At 38.3% G+C, this 20,189-nt stretch overlaps 1 protein-coding gene across 1 annotated transcript in view; it reads left to right on the forward strand.

The window, feature by feature from the left end:
- RBFOX1 (RNA binding fox-1 homolog 1) overlaps window positions 1-20,189 on the forward strand; it is a 1,270,800-nt gene that overhangs the window by 124,029 nt on the left and 1,126,582 nt on the right. Inside the window, exon 2 of the mRNA XM_034065465.1 lies at window positions 15,807-15,866. Within this exon, the coding sequence (XP_033921356.1) occupies window positions 15,807-15,866 (60 nt within the window). The remainder of the gene's footprint in view (window positions 1-15,806; window positions 15,867-20,189) is intronic.

The raw sequence follows: 20,189 nt of genomic DNA on the forward strand, positions 1-20,189 counted from the left end.
TTGTTCTGTTGGAAGTGCAATGAGGAAAACCCCCTTTGACCAGTAGCAGTGATGTAAGGAGTTCCCACATGTCAAGATGAACTTCCAAAATAGATGAAGATAGGCAGAGCAGTTACAAGAACTGCAAATTTCAGGAGGCAAGTGAGAAATACTGTTAAATTTGCTACCCCATACCATATTGTTAGGGAAGAAAACAACAAAACAACCAAAACCTCACTGCAGAAGTGAAATTTGTTTCCCTTTTTTGTTATTCTGTGTAAGACCAGAAGTTAAGGGATTGACCAAATTTATTATTTATTGAGATTTTTTTTTTTTTGTCATTTGACATGAGCAAGGAAGGAAATTTGGATGGGTTAGGTGACTTGAGTACAGCAGATGAGCATGTGGAATGAAAATTACTTGAGTGCAGCCTTCCCTCAGAGGGCTATAGCCTGCATGATTTATTCTTATTTAGTTCTCATATGGAAGTAATCACATAGCATAGAAGGATAACAGCTACCTCAACATAGTTTCACTGAGGCATTTATTGTATTGTTAGGACTGTCACGTGTTTGTTATGAGACCATGTGTGGGAAGGATCAATGTTATGTACCTCAGTTTGTGGTCTGTGCCACCAGCACTGAAAGTAGGAAACAGCTCATCAGTCTATTAAAAGAAAAATGTCAATGCTTTGGTATTTTGACAGAGGAAAGGAAAATGCCCATCTCTAAAACTTCCTTCAACTTCAAATAGTTTCAAAGGAAAAAGAGTGCGGAAGACAAACTTTGAACAGAATCTTGGTGCCCTGCTTATGACCGTTTTCTGTATGTCTAATTTTTCTTCTTTAGCCTTGTAGTAATTTTGAAAGTCCTTTCCCTATTTCCACATGTCCCAAGTGTATGACACAAGCAACAAGATGAAACTGGTGGATGCAGACAAGAGGGAGATGTGGGTTACAAGGGGAGACAGTTTGACCGTTTGTACCAGCTGTCACTGCAGACCATGTCTGTAGGGATGATGGTGAAGAGAGTGTTTAAAAAAAAAAGAATCTGAAGGACATTAGGGAGGCTTTAAAGATTATTTACTACAAACTCCTGCACTGAAGGAAAAATCCTTTGCTTCTAGTGTTAATGTGTGGAATTAGGAAGAGCTTGTGGGAAGTGACTGAATCTGAACAGTTTTATAATGTATTCAAATGATAATTTATGGTCACATTGAGCTGAGAGTTTGAGTTTGCATTAAAAAACTTTCAACATACGTTATATACAGCAGTTCCATTTTGTTTAAACATAACAGACAGACTCTGCTGAGTCACTCCCAACTGCTTTATGCAGAACATGCTTTGCTTGTGCCTATAGAGTGTTATTAAAGACTGCTGAGTACAGAGAGCTTTAACAAAGAGATCTCAAAGTAAACACTGACATTTGTTACTGCCTTTGTTCAGCACTGCTGAAAGTCCCTGGGAACTTGGGAAATTGAGCTGTCAAGATCTATGAAGATAAAATGAAACTTTGTCCTATGGGTTCAGTCCCTTAGGAAAGTTTTTCAGGTCATTTAACAGTATTGTGAGGAGGGCTTATTATTTTCCTAAAAATTATTCCTTCTTGTTGATAAATATGGAGTGACAACTTGGCATTGCTATTAGCCCATTTTTGTTTGGTTAAGGCAGTGCTTTAAAAACTGACAGCACATTTTGTAGTCAGCTTGCCTCATCCATCAGTGGGACAGGATGACTGATGTGTGTCAGAGGTAACCACTGTATCAATTGACTTGTAAATTCTAGTTAAACAGATTCACAGTGGGACTTGGCAAGAAGGCACAGGATGCTCTGGAAAGAACATTCATTTCTTGCTATTTTTGAGCATAAACATAGCTGCTGTTTAAAAAAGATAAAGATCCAGAGGGGGAAATGAAATTACAGTGAAGCCAGCATTTGACCCTTTGAAATACTTGAACTGAGCCTTATCTGAGATTTTGATAGTTTGATAGAAGGAAAACCTCAGTGTTCGTAGATGTCATCTTAACACTTTCTTTGGACTGCTGTTTTCCCGAGGTTTTATAAAATGTGTATGTTGTATTGCAAAGCAATTTGAGAGCTATACCACTGAAACACAACAGGAACTCTTTCTCCTGCAAAAGTTAGTTCCAAATAAAAAAACCCAAGCCATGTCCTAATTTTCATAGAGATTTTCAATGCCATGATTAAGGGCCTAGTTCTGTCCAATGTTTTGGTCTGTGTTACAGCATTTGAACCCAGGAGAACAGGGAACAGCTACTCCTCTTTCACCAGTATTTCAGTAGTAATTTTTATGTTCTGTTGAGGACGCAGTTGAGCAGGTTTAATTCGTTCCTCATTCCCACTTCCCGCTTCAACCAATGCGGGCACATCAGTGTGTAATGGAAGGTGAGGGCTGTTGTCTGATTTCACAGCTCAGCCTTCCCTCCAGTAAAACGGGAGATGTTGGCAGTGTCTTCACAGCCCGTGGTGACTGAAGTGTGTAAAAAATGTAACATAGAATTAGTATTAAACTCATGGTTATACCTTCAGGCAACTGTACTGTGAACACTGGATATAAGACAGTTTCAGTGCTTATCAGTACTTCTTGCTGAATATAAAGGGGTATTATGGCTTCTAGTTTCAATTCTGCAATCTGTATGCAGGATTCTTTTCCTTTAAGACTATCTCTTTTCCATTGCTACCTATGATAAAATTACTGAGGAGCGAAAGAGTAAAGGCCAATGTGAAACATGCTAAAATCCAGCATTCCTCTTTGGAGAGCTAGACATGCAGCAAGAAAAGGCCAAACTCTATTGCAGAGATATGTTATTTACAGGCTGACTGTTGTTACTAAATTAGTGGAAACTTTATTGCATGTAAAGGAAATAATTTTCTTTGGGACATTTTTTTTTTGGCTCTATGCACAGTTTATCACTTTCCTCATGAATACAGTCAGTACTTCTGCTGAACTGTGAGCTCTGATATTGCTAGGGGTTCTTAACTAGATGTCATTTGATTTATAATGCAGGGGCTCTGATTTCAGAATTGGTGAGCCTCAGATAACACAAGAGATCGCAGGTAGAGTAACTTCCTATGTAAATTCAGCTTAGTAAGCAACCAGGGAGCCGGTTTTGTATTTGAAACACATCAAAACGCCAGGAGTCAGTACTGGCTGCTTAAATGTACCTCCTGTTGGTGCAGTGACATTTGGACAGGCAGTACAAGATATAAAACACAGTTGATCTGGAACTGCAGCTGTGTTTGAATTTAACTATTTCCCATGGGTCCATGGAAGAGGAGACACCAGCAACAACTGGAAGTTGCAGTGCTGTCCTGTCCAACAGTGTGTTTCAACCCTAAATGTTAGAGCAGATTCTGCAGCTCAACCTGTGTGCTGTCATAATGTATGCATGAACACTCGTGTGAACATCGAGCTCACACTTCTCTGTACAGACTGACTGGTGTAAATTGTGGATGGATGTTTCATTCAGGGTGTTGGCAGTGATGCACTGACATTATATTCAGTTTGTTTTATTAAAAGCAAGCCAATGTTGAAATTTACATCTCAGTATCGTCTAATTTGTAAGTCCACCTATGGTAAGATCAATGTTTATTTAAAAAAAAAAACTAAAAAATAGGCAGTCTTGTAATCTCAAAAATGTACGATGATGGGCACAAACTCTGTTTTTTGTCTTGTAGCAGTGGATTTTCCTAAATACAAAAGTTAATGGTACTCTTAAGTCAGGAGTAGTTTGTATCATAGGGAATACTGAGGAGTTGTCTCTGCTGTAAGGACGTAAGTGCTGGGAGCCCCAGGAAAGCCCTATGAAACTTATGTCATAGTGCACAAGATGAAACCTCTTATTCAACTGGTAGCCGAAGTTTTTTCCATTGAGCATCAGGAATGAGGGATTTCCTGTAATACAATAGGCCAGTGAGCAATATGGGGTTGGGGTGTCAGGTTGTAGTGTCTGTTGCTGTAGCAAAGTGTGACAAATCTACTGGAAAGCTGTGTAGTATTTTACAAGGACAAGAAAGTCTTCCTTATTGAAAGACTAGAGAACAAAAGCAAGAATATTATGTTATTGCAGCAGTCCTTGCTGTGTCTGTATTTTGACAACTGTGTTCAGTTCCATTCCTTCTGTTAAAAAAAACAACAAAAAAACCAAAAAAAACCCAAAAAAACCCAAACCCCCAAAACCCAACCCAAAACAGAATAAAAACAAAAAAACAAAGGAAAAAAAACCACAAAACAACCAAAACCAAAGCAAAGCAACACCAAAACTGATTCGGAGAAAACTTCAGGAACAAACTTGCCAACAAAATTTTCAAGCTGACAAGCAGGTATTCTTTATTGCAGCGCTGGGAGACACGGGGGGATAACTCCTCCTAATGTGTGTCTCTCTATTGCTACACAAGCCATCCTAATATAGTCCCTGGGCATACATACATATTCATGAGGCTACGTATGGTTTACATCACTTTCCAGAAAGCTCCCCACATGCGTACAGAATTGTGGTGGTGGTCTCTGAGGGTCGTTTACTTCTTCCAACAGTCTTCATCACTTCTGGAAGCCTTTGAAGCACGCGCAGTAGATGCTTATACCAGTTTAATTGGTTCGTTAGCACCAGAGACATAATAACCCTCCTATCCTCCTACTTATCAGTTAGTTTACCAGTAGCCTATCCTGGACACCTGCTTTTCCCAGATACTCCTTATCCATGCATCCTGTTTTTCTAGACTGTTTTTCTTAAGGCTACATCAGCTATAACGATTTATCTTGTGCCAGTATGTTCTCTATCTGTACTCTATTTTTTCTATGTATTATTCACCTAAGTAATTTTCAACTGCTACTGTTACAAAGCCATTGAACTTAACATTGCTTAAAACTAATTCTAAAGTTTTATATATTCCATTTTGTGATTTTGTGTTCCCCTTGTTTCAAAACCCACAAGCAAAGAACCTAACCCAAAATAACTGGAGAAAGACAAAAAGGGCAGCTGATAATAGATGTGTAGAAAACAATGCAAGTAGTTGTAACAACCCAGCAAATAAACCCTCTGCGTTCAGTGTGCTCAGTTGGGGTTCCTGTATTGTAAATGAGAGAGCAAAATCTGTAAAGATCTGCAATTGCTTTGCAACCCATTAGAAGGACCTTCAGTGGAAGTAAGTTTATAAAACAAAAGTGTCTTTTATGCCTTCTCTACCTTTTCTGCATCATTTTCTTGGTACTCAGTTTTATGTGTGTGAGATGTTGCTCATTGTACCATTGAATCCTGACTAAACTGAGCCATAGGTAGTCAGTGGACTGGGCACTTAACACTTGCTATGTACCTTCTTGAGGCAGGTAAGTGTCATGTCCTCTACACACTTGCATGAGCGCCTTCTTTCATAGGATAGTCATACAGGGAACAAAGCAGCTTCTGGCAATTCATTAATGAAATTGTAATAAAACTGTGAGGGCAACAGATGGGTTACAGGCAGCTAACACAATGGTATCGAGGGGAGAACTGAGTCTTGACACAATTTACTTCTGGCAAAGGAGAGAAAGAAACCCGGTGATCAAATTATAACTCTGAGTCAGAAACCATGGCTGGGTCCATGACTAAGATGAAACTGGCAAAACCTCTCCCCATGCAGTTTTCAGTAAAGATGTAGAAAATTGCCAGGTTCCAAGAGTAGCTATTTAAAATGTTTCTTCATTTTACACGTTTCTTCTGTCCTTTAAGCTTTTCTCAGAAATTGTTAATCCTCCTAAAAGCTTATTTTTAGGGGAATTCTGTCAGTGTTTTGGAAGTATTACTGATCTTCTTTCTCTGGAATCTGATGTATGTTTCAGAAGCAAATCCTCACCTGTCACATATGATCCTGATCTGGCTAACAGCCATCTGCTTTGACTGCACATCTTCATGCCTTGAAACTAAGCCAGCCATGAATCTCTTTGATGGCCAGCTATATTCAGTGAGCAACAAGAGAGATGAAAGTTTAATCATGAATAAATGAAAGCATTTTGGCTACTTATAGCAATAAATTTTAGCTTGTGGAGAAGTTTGATTTCAGTGGCTTATTTAGGACATGATTCAGTGTTTCATCTTCAAAGGGGTGAAGATGTCTTGTTAAATGTTCACAGGGCCACCTGCACAGGGGCTGGTGGTGAGCTGCCTAGGGCTGCCTCACAGGCACAGGATGGTCTATTTGGCCCACACTGTTTCCATGTTTTCCCCTCTTCCTGAGGACTGCTGCTGTTTCCCCTGCATCTTCATGGAAAGGCCTTAATTTCTCCAGGTTCTGGGGGTTTTTCGATGCATTTGTATTTCTTGAAGGAAAGTACACCTACTCTCCTTTGCTTAGAGGTTTTTGTGGATATGTGCTAGTCTATAGTAAGACAGTGATCATTACAAAGATTTTACTACAGCCCTAGGAATGCAGATTACTTTCAGAAAGCTTAAATATAGGATTTCTTCCCTTATTTAAATGACGCATCCAGTTTGTAAAGGGCAGCCTGAGTTTTGTAACTGGAAACTATTATCTACTCTCATGTGCCCTTATTTGTGCCAAGAACACTCTCAGGAACATGAGAAGTGGAGGCCTAGAAACAAGGTGCTGACTCTGATATTACTTCAAGGTTTCTCCCTCTGTCCAAAAGGAAGTCAAGCCACCATTCTGTATGTATATGCCCTTTCATTTCCATATTAATACAGGTATATGCTCTGTCTATCCTTGTGGTTTAGGTAATTATTTTTAAATAGTGGCAGTAAATGCTGGAGACTCCTAACAAATAGAAAATGTCACTGCCAGTTAGAAATATCTGTATATATGTCATGGTGTTGCTCTCTGCCAAGGGCTGGTGCCTCAGAAAGGAACACATTTGAATAAAAGAGACCATCAAACTGGTTCTGAGCAGTTTCACTGTTAAAAATCCGGAATTATAGAGAAGTTAAGCAGAATGACAATGCTTCTGAATCAGACTTGCATCTATGTAGGCCATCCTGTTGCCATTTTCCTCCTTGATCTTGAGTCAATGAAAGGATTCTTCATTTTTCTCAATCTTTGATTTAGGCTCATCATGTTTTTGTTGATCTGGATTTGTTGTTCTCTGGAATTTGAAAGTTTGATGTTGACACATTTCAGTAACTACTTGAATTGGCAGTTACATAGCTTAGAAAAGGTGGATGCTTCTAAGCAGGTCATTAGAAAGAAAAAGCTTTTATATGAAAATTCAGACTTGGCATGTATTTGTGGTCTTGAAGTAGTGATGAAATTCAACTTGTTACTATAGGCCATAGCTGTCCCTACAACTGATTCTTCTGCACTGGCAAGGGTTTCACTTCCCTACAGCTGTCCTTGAGGAGAAATCTTTAGGAGGTAGCAATAGGTACAGCACAGCATATTACCAAGGAGTGCTCTCATTCACTTCCTAGTTCAGTTGTGTGTTCTTCCTCTAAGTTGTAGTATCTTAAAGCACTACAGTGATACTGAAAATTCTTGCAGAACTTATTTGACTTCTGTTATTCTAGACTCTGTGATGCTTGTAGAATCAGGCTTAACCCAATGGCAGAAAGGAAGGAGTCAGCTTTGGGGAAGTGATACAAGGATTTTTGCCTTGAATTCTACTCTTTGTGCATCCAGTTCTCTGTATATTACAGTACCTGCTCAGAGCATCAGTTTTTTTATTGCCTTTCTTTGCTATTGTGACTACATTTTTATTGCTGGTTCTCTTAAACTGACTTGTAGTATAGCATGTGAGCTCTATCTGCATAATTGCATAGCTTGTACACCTTCATAAACTTACTGCGCAAAGTATTATTTCTTGCAAGCTGCATAGATTTATTTTTCTTAAATATACAAATTTTAAATTGCTTTCAGGACTCATGCCATTTATTCTTAAATTGAATCTTATTTTTTGTAATCCAGTTCCAACTGATAGAGCATTCCTCATATTATGCTGACAGAAATAAACATAGAGCTATAAGAGCTATCTTGCCAAGGAGTTATATGAGCTTGTAATAGCTGCATGCAACTGAATCTTAATTTTACTTTTATTTATTGAAGAGCTATCCATAGGATTTGGAATCAGTTCCTCACTTTTGTTTGCATTTATATGTATTTCTTCAATAAAAAAAGAAATCTCTTGTTATTTCAGGCCTCATCAACCTTCCTGAAAAACAGCGTGAATAATAGTAGTATAATAAAAACTGAAATACGTAACTGTAGTTTTCTCAATCCTACAGGAAATCTGTGCTAAACCAATAAGTTTTCAGAGCAGGAGGTGGGTTGTAATTGCAGCTGTGCATTGAAACCACATTCAGAGAACAGTTATTACAGTTATAATGTATTAGCAAATAACAGCTGGTGTATACATTTAAAGTTTGTTCCGAATAAAGCAAACTTGGGGTTAAAATGCTCTTGGAAGGAACTACCCGAGTGGTGGGCAGCACACAGCATACTGCTCTGGTAGAAGAAGAAAGAAGGCTACATCTCAACTATCACAACCCAAGGTACAATATTAATATTTAGAACATGTATCTTTATCAGTCCTGATCTAAAAGTCATGGGTGGAGGATCCATGGCACATTACTGCTATTAGCAAGAAGGAAAAATGAAAATGTTTGTAAAAGCTACATAATGCTGTGTAATATTCACCTTGGAGCTGGGGAGTGCTCAGCTGTGTTTCCTAAGGCCACTGAAAGCAGGGTTATGTGCAGCTGTCCTTTAGCCTGGGTGAGCTTCTGGTTTTCCACAACAGTGCAATATTTCCTTTCTGAGTCAAGTTACAGTAACAGCATTCCATATGCATGAACTTTTATCATGTTGGCTCAACACACACATTTTTAGTGCTTCTGCCTAGGCATATACAGGCAGAAACACTACATATATTTGGGCCTGTATGTAACATATCTGAGACTGGAAAAAGTACGTTGTGGATCTGTTAAGAAAAACACAACATGTAGCTACCAGTTAATTTTACAATAACTATAGGAGATACCAGTTAAATTCTAAATGAGTAAACTTCAAAGATTTATTCCTAGTGACACAACAATGATGATTATTTGGTTATTTTCTGAAGTCTCAGTCCTAGCAACTTGCATATAGCAACTCATCTTGAGTATTTTGGAGTAGGAGAATAAAAGGCAGTTGAAATTCATTGCTATTAGCATGTTAATGTGCCATTTACAAATCAAGATACGTGGGGATGTTTACTGGCTATTACAGTGCGAGGATGAACTCCTCAAGTTGTGAGACCTCGGTGATGATTATCATTACTCTGTAGATCTGTTCCTGGTTGTCTTTTAACACTCATAGATAAATGTGGCTGAGAGCCTTGTAGGTTACTGAAAGCTTCTGCCTCAGCAAACCTGATATAATTCTACTCAGGAGATAAACAAGTGATGTCATACCTCCTCATCTTGGTGCTTTTCTTTGTGATTATATTTTGAAAATATTTATTTAACTCTTGACTTGTTTTTTCTTTTTCTTCAACTTGATTTCACAGCAGATCCTGCAGTAATTTACCCACTTCACTGATTGCTTGAGGACTGGGAGATGTTTAATGATTCAGTTGGGCAGATGTAGTTAGAAATACTTTAGGTTTCTTGCATTGGTTACATTTTTCATCTTCAGGAAGCATGTTCCCATCTTTCTTCCAGGCTTTCATTGTTCAGCATTTTGAAGCTTCTGCTTGGCATGTTGAAAAGATAATTTCCCATTGGAATAAAGTTCCTCTCATTTCTTGTGCTACTCCTTCCTGCTGTGCATCTGATGTTACTGTTTGTATCCGTTTCCTTTAACGTTAACAAATACTATTGTAAAAAAAGTCATTCTTCCCTTATGTTTCTAATCCTTTGTGCTCCTCGATAGCCATTCCAGACTTCTTACTACTGTGGAATCTCATGCTATTACACCTGTTCAAGTGTAAAATGGATATTTGTATAATTTTACATGCTACAAACATTAATATGCTTCTCAGTTCTAGTAAATCTTGTATTTGTTTCTTGATTCATTGGGTCAGTAAGCACATTGGCAGCTCCTGAATCACAATCATTATCTTTGATGGCTTGTGATAGTAAGATTTCATGGAGCAGCTTGCAGTAAATATGATTCAGAATCATGGTTTTCAACAACGAAAAATCTTCTTTTTTCTAATACATTTTTTCCAATATCCAATAAATTACATTGTTCTGAGCTTTTATATTTTCAAATTTATTTCTAACTAACCTTTGATTTGATTCACTGATTCCAATCTTTTGGAAAAAGGAAATATTCCTTACTGTTTAAAGATAATTTTCAGTAGTATGATATCATAGGGAAATTGTTATACTCTGTATGCCAATATTAGAGTTGAATAAATTTTAATTCTTTTTAAGTGAAATTTGTTCTTCTTCCAGATGTCTTTATATGTATTTAGCTTTATAGTTGAGATTATATATATAAAATTGGACTACATTCTGTTGCTAATTATTGATTGTGAGTAGGGGAGGTATTGTCAGGCTTTTAACTTAGTCCCTGCTCTAAATAACACAGCTCACTCCTCTTTGTGTGCAATTGGAATGTATTTCTGCTGCATAGAATAGTGAGTGAATCCCCCTGCTGTATTTACCAATGCAATAACATGTAGAAAGGCCTTGGACAACACTTTTGCCAGCCAGCTGCTAAAGGTGCAGCTCTGCTGTGGTAGCACTCTGCATGGGAATGTCACTCTTGTTTGCCTTGCAAAACCCTTTGGGAGATGTCTTATTCTAGAGAAGAATTTCAATTATGTCTCCGTTAGGGGAGCCAAAATCTGTTCATGGTTTAAAGGGCTCTTGCTGTGAAACCATCTTCTTCTATAAACTGATTTCAATTTTCTGTCTGCTCAGCCTTGCGCAGCCTTATGTTTTCAGTCCTTTTCAAAAGCCTTCAAGACATTACTTAATTTTCATTAGAGAAGTCTTAGAAGACTACTCAATATCTGAACATTTGCTTCATTCAGGAGCTTTTGCTGCTTAAGTATGGATTGCCTTATGCTGGGGAACCAAGGGGAAGAAATAAAAAGGCTGTAACAAAAAATCTCTTAGATGTGGCAGCTTGGCATGCTCCTCAACTTCCAACCTAAGGGGTGCCACAAAGACTTGGGAATGTCTAGGCTGCTTGTAAAAGAATCCTCTCTCTGAACTCCAGTTTGGTCCCAGATAACTCTCCTTCTTCACTACCTGGCAGCTCAGAAGTACTCCATCAGGTACTTTACATTTAGAGAGGCACCAGCACTGTTATGAATTGTACATGGGAAAGGAAAACCAGTTGTATTAACCTTGTGGGAAAGCGCTACCACACCAGGGAGAAACACATTCACCAGTCCTCCCAGTCCTGTGGGCTTTTTGTAGGTTTTTTTTGCCTGGTCCAGTATGGTAACAGAGTTCAAAGTGAACTTTCCAGGAAACAGTGCATGAATGTACAGGATATATGGAGTTATCAAATGCAGTCTTCTGTTACCATGAAAACCTAATATTAAGTATTCCCAAAAGAATGGGACCATTTTTGAGCAAAAGGAAAGTATTTCTGCACTTAGGTCTTCATTACCAGCAAGAGAGAAATTTTCAAGTTGCCTTTCTCTCCTGAATTCTTAGTTTACGGGGAAACACCCCCACCATCTCCCTATTTCCTTTCTGTTCCTTGTCTTTCCATTCCACTTTTCTCCTTATGTTACTATTTTTATTTTCCCTTTACTAAAGTTCTTGCTCTGAGGCCCACCCGTTGTGGGTTTGAATACTTTCTGCACGGAGCTGAGAATCTCTCAATGCTCACAGTCCTTAGGTGGTACAAGCTTCTTGCAGACTCAGACCTCTTACACATATGAGTTCTTCAGCTTTAGTTTTCTGTTCCACAGCCTCATGCTTATGCTGAAAATGTCTGGTGACAAGGGACCTGTTTTGAATCTTTTAAGCCTTGGATGGTTCACTGAAAATCGGCTGTACTGTACTGTACGTTGCCTTGATTGATGCGAACCATCACATATTGATGCCTTTATAGACAGCAACTTAGTGTTTCAGGGGAGTCTGCATGTTACAAAAAGGGCAGCAGGTGTTATTTAGACTAAATTGACCTTGAAATTGATTTTTTTATTTTATGACTTACTGAGGGGAGATTAATACTTTTTTTTTCCTGCAGCCTGAAACAATTTACATGGTAATAGAAGGCATAGTCAGTCAAATAAATTGCTGGAAGTAGTAGTGTTCCAAGAAAGAAAATATGGATCTTTCTTGCATTGATTCTTTCTATCCCCAGGGAGTATCTAAGACTTTGAACACTGGGGAAAGAGTGCCAAAATTTATTTTTCCCATTTAAGGCAGAAGAATGGATAACAGTGTCTGTGAGCTAACATTTACTTGAAACTTTCAGTTTGAGGGGTGGGGAAAAGGGTGTGCTCCATGGAAAATTTAGCGAGTGTTTCAAATCTATTTCATCACTTCTGTGAGGGCAGGCAGAAGAGGAAATTAGTAGAAACTTCTAGAAAGCCTGATCTAAAGAAAGCACAGCTGTCTTTTATACCAGAGCAGACCTTGATAACAGGCTGTAAATGGTTGTTGTAATTCTATCTTTTGAGTAGCAAGGGAAATCGTCTCAAAATACAAATGTTCATGGAACCAAGAGACCTAAAGAAAATTACATAGATGAGGCAACATGAAATATAGTTCTATACTATACTTATTCCTATCATGCTCTGATAAGAGCATGAAGTATAGTTCTGTAGGAGGGAGGGAGTTTATTGTGCTGCCACAAGTGCAGCAGTAACAGTTTCATTTTCTGTAGGTTCCAAGAGAAGCGCGTAGTTAATTGGTTTGTCAGTCACATTTTGCATAAGCTAAACATATGAGATTATTATGACATATTACCTGAAAATGAGTGTGAATGCGACACCACAGAAGATTTTATTTTAAATACAAAAATAGCTTATAGGAAAATGTCTTACGTGAAAATCATTATGATCATCCTTGGGCTGAGAGTAGAGAATTAATCCTTTTGTCTATCAGAAAGCTTCACCTGAATGGTATTATTGCAGCTGACGTGTGTGGATGACTATTTCCATCTTTGTGGACACAAAAGCAGGAGATTGGTTTTTGACAGATGCCTGTCCAGGCTGAGCTGCTCACACTGCTGGGGCAGACATTCAGGATCTTGCTCACAGGCTTAGATTCATTTGGGCTACTGATAAGAGTTCCTGTCCCACTGAAAATCACCTTTGCCTGAGAAGTTTTGCTGATTTTGCTTTAGCTTTCTGGCTCAGTATACCCTGGATTATGACAGGTGGTAAGCGTATTGTTAATATGAAGCACATCACAAGCTTTCCAAGTAGGTGTCCCCCATGCAAGAGTGGTCCAAATCTGTTTATTAACCTTTTAATGGTTCAGAGCTGTGCAGTACTTAGAAACAAGCTGCGGCAGGGAGGGGGTGGAAATAAAGTGTATTTGCAAAATACCTGTTTAAAATGGCCCATGTATTTGGAGCTTGGGACATTGCCTTCTGGAAAAGAGTTATGCAGAATAAAATCTTCCACCTCTTTGTGTGACTGCCAGCCTGCCTCTCCTAGCGAGTTTACCAAGAGCAACACCCCTACAAAATGTTTAGCTTGTGGGGTTTGAATCTGCACAGTGCCCTTTAAAAGCACTGTGAAACTACAATCTAAGGTCAGCTGTGCAATCTACTGCATGATAGCTCTGTAACAAGAAAGAGCATGTGAATTAGAAAACAGGGTGGAAGGTAATGGGCATTGAATATAAATAGTTGAACAGGCATTCTACTGTATCTCTGTGTACATACCCTGTTTGAATAAGGTGCATAATAAAGCAGTAGTAAAATGGGTATAGAGTGGCGCAACCATGAGTGGCAGCAGTAAGATAGAGGAGCTAAGATGAAGGAAAAGAAGCAAGCAGGGGAGTGAAATGAGGAAAGGTGAGGAAAACCTGAAAAGGTAGGAAATGTGCAGTTTATCAATGATGCAGCAGGGAGTACAGATATGGAAGTGTTATTAAATTATGCAGAGGCTAGAAAACAGAACAGATAATTTGGTTGGTTGTTTTGTTTGATGTCAGTCTCAGAATGCTTGTACCTTCTTACAGCAGCCAGAAGTGACCGCTTTCCTTTGTGGGAAACAGATGCAATTGGACTGTAGGAATTTGTGTGCATGCTGATTTTGATGGTAGCCTGGCATCTGTAGATACCTTGTAAAGTCTGTTTTTTGGCACTTCCTATGAAGAAGTTGGTATATACAATAGCTAAGTTTAACAGAGAGCAACTGATATTCCTATTTATACATTTCAGGAGCTAGTACACTAAGTGAACACTACTTGTGTAAGAAGATTCTTTTGTGGCTTGACTTGGAATACATGGAGGAAAAGTTAGAAGTGAGAATATTTTTACTACTAGAGCTGTTAACTTTTGTAGCCCATAAATTCTTTTTATGCCTCAGTGGCAAATATAGTCTGTTCCAAGCTGCTGTGTTTCTGTAACAGCTGTCTCTTGAGACACTACACAAACATTAAGGTTCTTTTTAGGTGGGAAGGTGGTATAGACCTCCATGTGTTAATGGATAAACTGGGATGCAAAAGAGTGAAATGCAGAAAGGTCATGCAGTGAAGTACCAGCATATTACTAGCAAATCCCTGAAATATGTTCTGTCTACTGGATCATAGCACATCTCCTATAAATAAAGGATCTGTAAGCTTAGTATTTGGAGGCATACTTGAAAATAATAATAATAATTACAAAAAGTTCATAGCAGTTATTCCACTGTCCTTGTCAGACACGCCTCAATTTCAGCTTGTCAGACTTTAATTCCCAGACATTAGGAGGAACTGCAGCTTCACTTCAATATGCAAATCTGGTCTTATTGACAAGAAAGGCAAGACAACAAGAGCCTGGCCCTGGGAGACCTTTTCAGCATAGAAATGTGAATGTAATGGCTGCATTCATTAGGGAAGACACACAAGTTGAACATGCCAACTACTTTCTAATATAGCCTTTTAAAAAAATTGCTCTAATTATTGACTTGAGTCTTGCACTTGTATTCATTGTGGCTCTGTTTAGATACTGTGGCACTTCCATTGCCTATTAAAAGCCTAAGCCTTTATTTTTGTATTGTATTAACAGCAGTGTAGTCAGCTTATCTTATTCTTACACTATCTGTACTACAGTAATAGTCTTTCCTCCTGTCCCTGCACTCTGGTCTCCTCAGCTGTAACTGCAAGCCTTCAGAAGATGTGCCTGAGCTACAAGCTGTTCTGTGTCCACACTTGTGGAATGCCAGTTGAGGGTGTAGGAGACACTTCACAAGGGGTAGAAAACTAGGAATTTTACATGACCCATGCTGTAGTGGTTTGCAACATTATATGGCTGTAGCCAAGTGGGCAGATTAAACCAGGGTTCTTCTAATGGAATAGTGTCATTTTTTGTAAGATGCCAGGATAATTTTAGGCATTGAGAAATTGTCCTCCAAACTTCCATGGCGATGCCATGCAGGCCTAGTTCAGGAAGTGCACTGGGCTTCTTGACTGAACTTCTGAAAGCTGGTAGCTCTACCATCATCCTATTCATTCCACACACACTCATCTTAAAGAAAAGGGAAAAGAACAGGGATCATTATAGTAAGCCCCAAAAGGTGTTTAACTTAGTAAAGAGGGTACAGTGCATGAATGGCAATGGAACTCTCTGTAATCAAATGTCTTACTAATGGCTCCTTTGATCCTAATTATACTTGTGCTCCATGTTGATCTTTATTCCTTTTATATAAAGTGCAAAATATTCTGTTTAATCTGTTTGGTTTTATTCCACCCCCTCCCCCTTTTTTTTCCCTCAGGACTATAAATCTGATGTTATGACTCTGGTTTCCAGTGCCAAGAACAATCCTCAAGGTCCAGTAAGTAGAAGCATTTCGCTGAATAGATTCTGTAGCTGAGCTTAGATTTGCTTTTAAATAGTTTCAGTCATAAATCACTGAAACCAGTTTTTACTTGTGACACCTTACTGCTTTTAAAGTGACTGTGCTTGTATTTGCTTAAATGCTCTTTAATACTTGAACATACAGTACAGCAAAGATCTGTCCTATCAAATTGATTGCCATCATTGCAAGTGTAAGTTCATTAACAGCCCAGTGAATCTAGTGTGTGCTACTCACTGGGCTTCAGGTTGTCTCACTGCTATGCAGAGAAGGAGAGTGCCCAAGTCAACTGAAGGGCAGGGTGCAACTGCTGCAAGCCTTGCTGCAAGCCTTGCTGCAGTTTCATGGTGTAATGATATCCCCAGCTAAAGGTAAACAAAGAAAGCCCCTGTGAGTTAGGACAAGTTCAGTGTTAAAGTGTTCACAAGAGCGATGCCACCATTTGCTTGAAAACTGAGCAGGAAGAGGAACCAATGAACTACCTTACACTGGTTTGAAAGATAGAGATAATCTAGCCTGTCTCTGTACTGCACCTATCTTTGTTAATTTTCTATGTAACATTATCACTTGGCGGGAAAGAAGTGTACCATGAAATAAGTTTGTACTAAGAAGCTATAGGCCTGATTTACAAAGGTGCTGATGACATACAACTCTGATGTCACAAAGGATTAATCATTTATCACAGTCAAGTCCCTTGAATCTATTTTCATGTCTCTTAAACCCTAATATCCTACATGGGACCTTTTCAAGTGCCTCCTGTTAGATAATGCCAGTAATTGGCATTGAGTCACTCTGTGCACATTTGGGGTTTGTGGTTTTTTTTCTCTGATTATCTAAATTGCGTTATCTCAGACTTGAGGTTGTAGGAATGTGGATTTATATTGGAATACAGAAATAAGCAATATGTCAAGTGCTTGGCACACATATTTTTCCTGTTTGCAGGCATGATTAATGCTATTTTAAACATGAACCTTAAACATTAAAAGTTCTGTGAAAGAAGGAGGTTGTTGGACTTCTTCCATGTGAACACTGTGTTTCAGTTGGAAGTCACTGCTTGTTGAAACTGCTTAATACCATTACTGTAAATATGAAAATATCTCGAGAGATCAAAATATATACAAAAAATTATCTGACTGGTACAGTGATTCGACAGCATCCTTTTTTACTCCACATACTAAGTTTTTGAAGAATACTTCGTATGTACAAAGAATACTCTATTTTTTGTGATGTTTAATATGTACTTTTTGTAATCCTTAGTATGTACTAAGAATACCAGACTTTCAATGATTCTTTCTGCATTGACACAGATACCTCCTTCTTGTTTAGAACAGCTGGCTACTGAGAAGCATTTTTCAGTTGGTTTGTCAAAAGTTAACTTGTAAAATAATGTTGTCAGAGGTAAAGGTTTATTTTTAGAAACTTGGTTTTGTTCTTCATGTATTTGCATTGAAATCAGGCTTGTATCAGTTAAAGATGGGTGTTTTGAAGAATATGTTTTTTGGCTCAATGTATTTTCTAAAACAGAAAATGGTCTGTTGCAAGTGCAGAACATGTTCTTATAAACATCTGTCATACTGAAAAGCTTCCTCTTCCCATAAAAAGAGGGGGGTGGGATGGGGGCTTCACAGAATTTGTTGGCCAAACTTAACCTGGAAGTTCTGATCTATTTACTTACCTATTTACTTTATGACCTCTGGTTGCTGTTGCTTGTAAGAAAGTTTCTTTGAACTTCAAAGTACCACCTTAAAAACATGTTTTTAGTTGTCCTGCTTGAGCCTCAGTGACTCAGGCGTTTAATTATTGCTTTTCTTCCTTATCTGAGGGTCAAGCAGAAGGGTTTTAAAGGCAAGTTTGCCACTGTATTTCAGTCCACTGAACAGGGTTGTGAAAAGTTTTGTGTTTTTCATGCTATTTCTGATGCCACACAACCATGGCATAAAAGTAATGAGTTAAGAGTTGAGATATTTCTCTTGAAATTACACTGTCTCTGTTGTTGCTTGGAAAATTGTTTGTTGTGATGGATGAGAGGAATACATGGATTTTTCAAATGTGTTGCCAGATCATTGCTTATAGAACAATCTGGTAATAAAAGGAGAGCTGACAGATGAGAATTCAAATGGATCTGAGAATGAATTATTGAATAACGCCCCAGTTTTAGAGCCTGAAAGGCTTATTTCCAGGTATTTTTTTAATAATTGCTGGCTGCTATTCCTGCTTCTAGTGACAGATCCAGTGTGAAAGTCTAATGCAGCTGAAACTCAAATTGAATTTACTTCTGTTACATGATTGAGACTTTATTGAAATGGCTGGAGTTACAGTGATATAAAACTACAGTGGTAACTTAGTGGTGAACCAGATCTTTCAAACTTGGTATTTCTTGATAGTTATAGATGCTTAATAGATTGTTAAATAATTCAAGATGTTTTCATTAGGCTGAGTGACTGTGCATTTTAAAACCTTTCTTTTGTTCTTAAACCTCATTAGGCAATCAGTTATACCTGTGGAAGTAAGAAAAACTGACTGAAGAAATTACTATTGAGAAGCTTCAGGAAGCTTCTCAATTGCTAACTGTCAGAATCTCGAGGCCTGGATTTGGGTTAGGATTCTTCCACTTTGGTCCCTTTTTTCCTATGGCTTCCTTTAAGTGGTGTACTCTGCAGTTTCATACTGTTCTTGTAGGCTACCTTAAAATTGCATTTGTGCTTATTTAGGTTTGACATTTTTCCCTAGTCTCCATTTCTCATACTCTTCCCTATATACACTGATATTTGATAACAAATGTTGTGTACTGCTTTTAATCAAGAGATGTTGCAAAAGGTACTGTGAGTAAAATGGGAGTCTTCAGGGTAATTCAGCAGGGACAGGAATGTTCTTTTTTTCTGAGAAATAAAATTGCTGCAAGATTTGTCTTTGATCTAGAATAGACATATGCTAACTACCTGAAGGTAACTTCTCTCGCTGATTCAGGAGGGAGATCTATTAGATGGAGATAATGACTTGAAAAAATGAATTTCTTTAAATTTTAGATTTCTATTGAATGGAATGTATCTTAGGACAAGCATTCTAAAAAACAAACAAATGAATAAATCTGTCAGGACCAAGGAAAATAATAGAATTGAAACTAAAAACCCAACTCTTCCCTGCACATCATCATCTGGATAACATGTTGGGCAGGAGTGAGAGTCTTCTGCACATGGGAGAAGGGAAAGCATGTTGTGAAAGTGTCACAAGTGGTACTGTAGAATGGCTCTCACTTGTGAGAATAAAAATCTTGTGGAAAATCTTTATAGGTGTGTTGGGTTTTTTTTTAGTTCCAGACCTAAGCCATAAAACTGCTGTGAAATACAGGAGAATTCCTCACAGCTGTCTTGTTTGAATCTGAGAGTTTATGGGTTTCAGTGCATGTGAATTAAATTCAGAATGAGATCAAAATTTTACCTGAGATGCTTAACAGGGGAAGATTTTGTCAGGTTTTACATAGAATCATAGGATCACAGAATAGTTAGGGCTGGAAAGGACCTTAAGATCATCTAATTCCAACCCCCTTGCCATGGGCAGGGACACCAGAAGCCTTGGGTGATATGGTTTAGTGTGAGGTGTCCCTGCTCATGGCAGGGGGGTTGGAACTAGGTGATATTAAGGTCCTTTCCAACCCTAACTATTCTGTGATTCTGTATCACCCAAGGCTTCATCCAACCTTGCCTTGAACACTGCCAGGGATGGAGCATTCACAACCTCCCTGGGCAACCCATTCCAGTACCTCACCACCCTCACAGTAAAGAATTTTTTCCTTATATCCAGTCTAAACTTCTGCTGTTTAAATTTCAACCCGTTACTCCTTGTCCTATCACTACAATCCATAATGAATATCACAACATCTGACTACTTTGGAGGACTGAGGCGCATAAAATCTGTTGCTTTGTTAATTCACTAGAAGCAGTTGTAAAACTTTAACTTTTGTTAAGTCCTTACATGTTTACAGTGTTGTTGCTCATTGTTATTGCATGTGGCTGTGGGGTTTAATCACATCAGATGATCTTTCCTAGTGGCTAGAGGTTGAAGTCTACATTAACTGGAAATAGTCTCCTTCTACATACTCTGGCATCATTTAGATGATAAGGCAATGTTACTAGTGTAGGCTGTATAGAGAAAACCCTCAAATTGTAGATGTTACTTAATGATAAATGAAATGAGGATAAACCAGTTATTTTTACGTTCAAACTCCTGTAATATGTTGATACCCTTTCCCTCTTCCATCAGGTTATGACTTGCCTGTTGAATTAGGTGCATAGCTTGCTGAAT

Source organism: Melopsittacus undulatus, chromosome 8, assembly GCF_012275295.1.
Source record: "Melopsittacus undulatus isolate bMelUnd1 chromosome 8, bMelUnd1.mat.Z, whole genome shotgun sequence".
Lineage (NCBI taxonomy): Eukaryota > Metazoa > Chordata > Aves > Psittaciformes > Psittaculidae > Melopsittacus > Melopsittacus undulatus.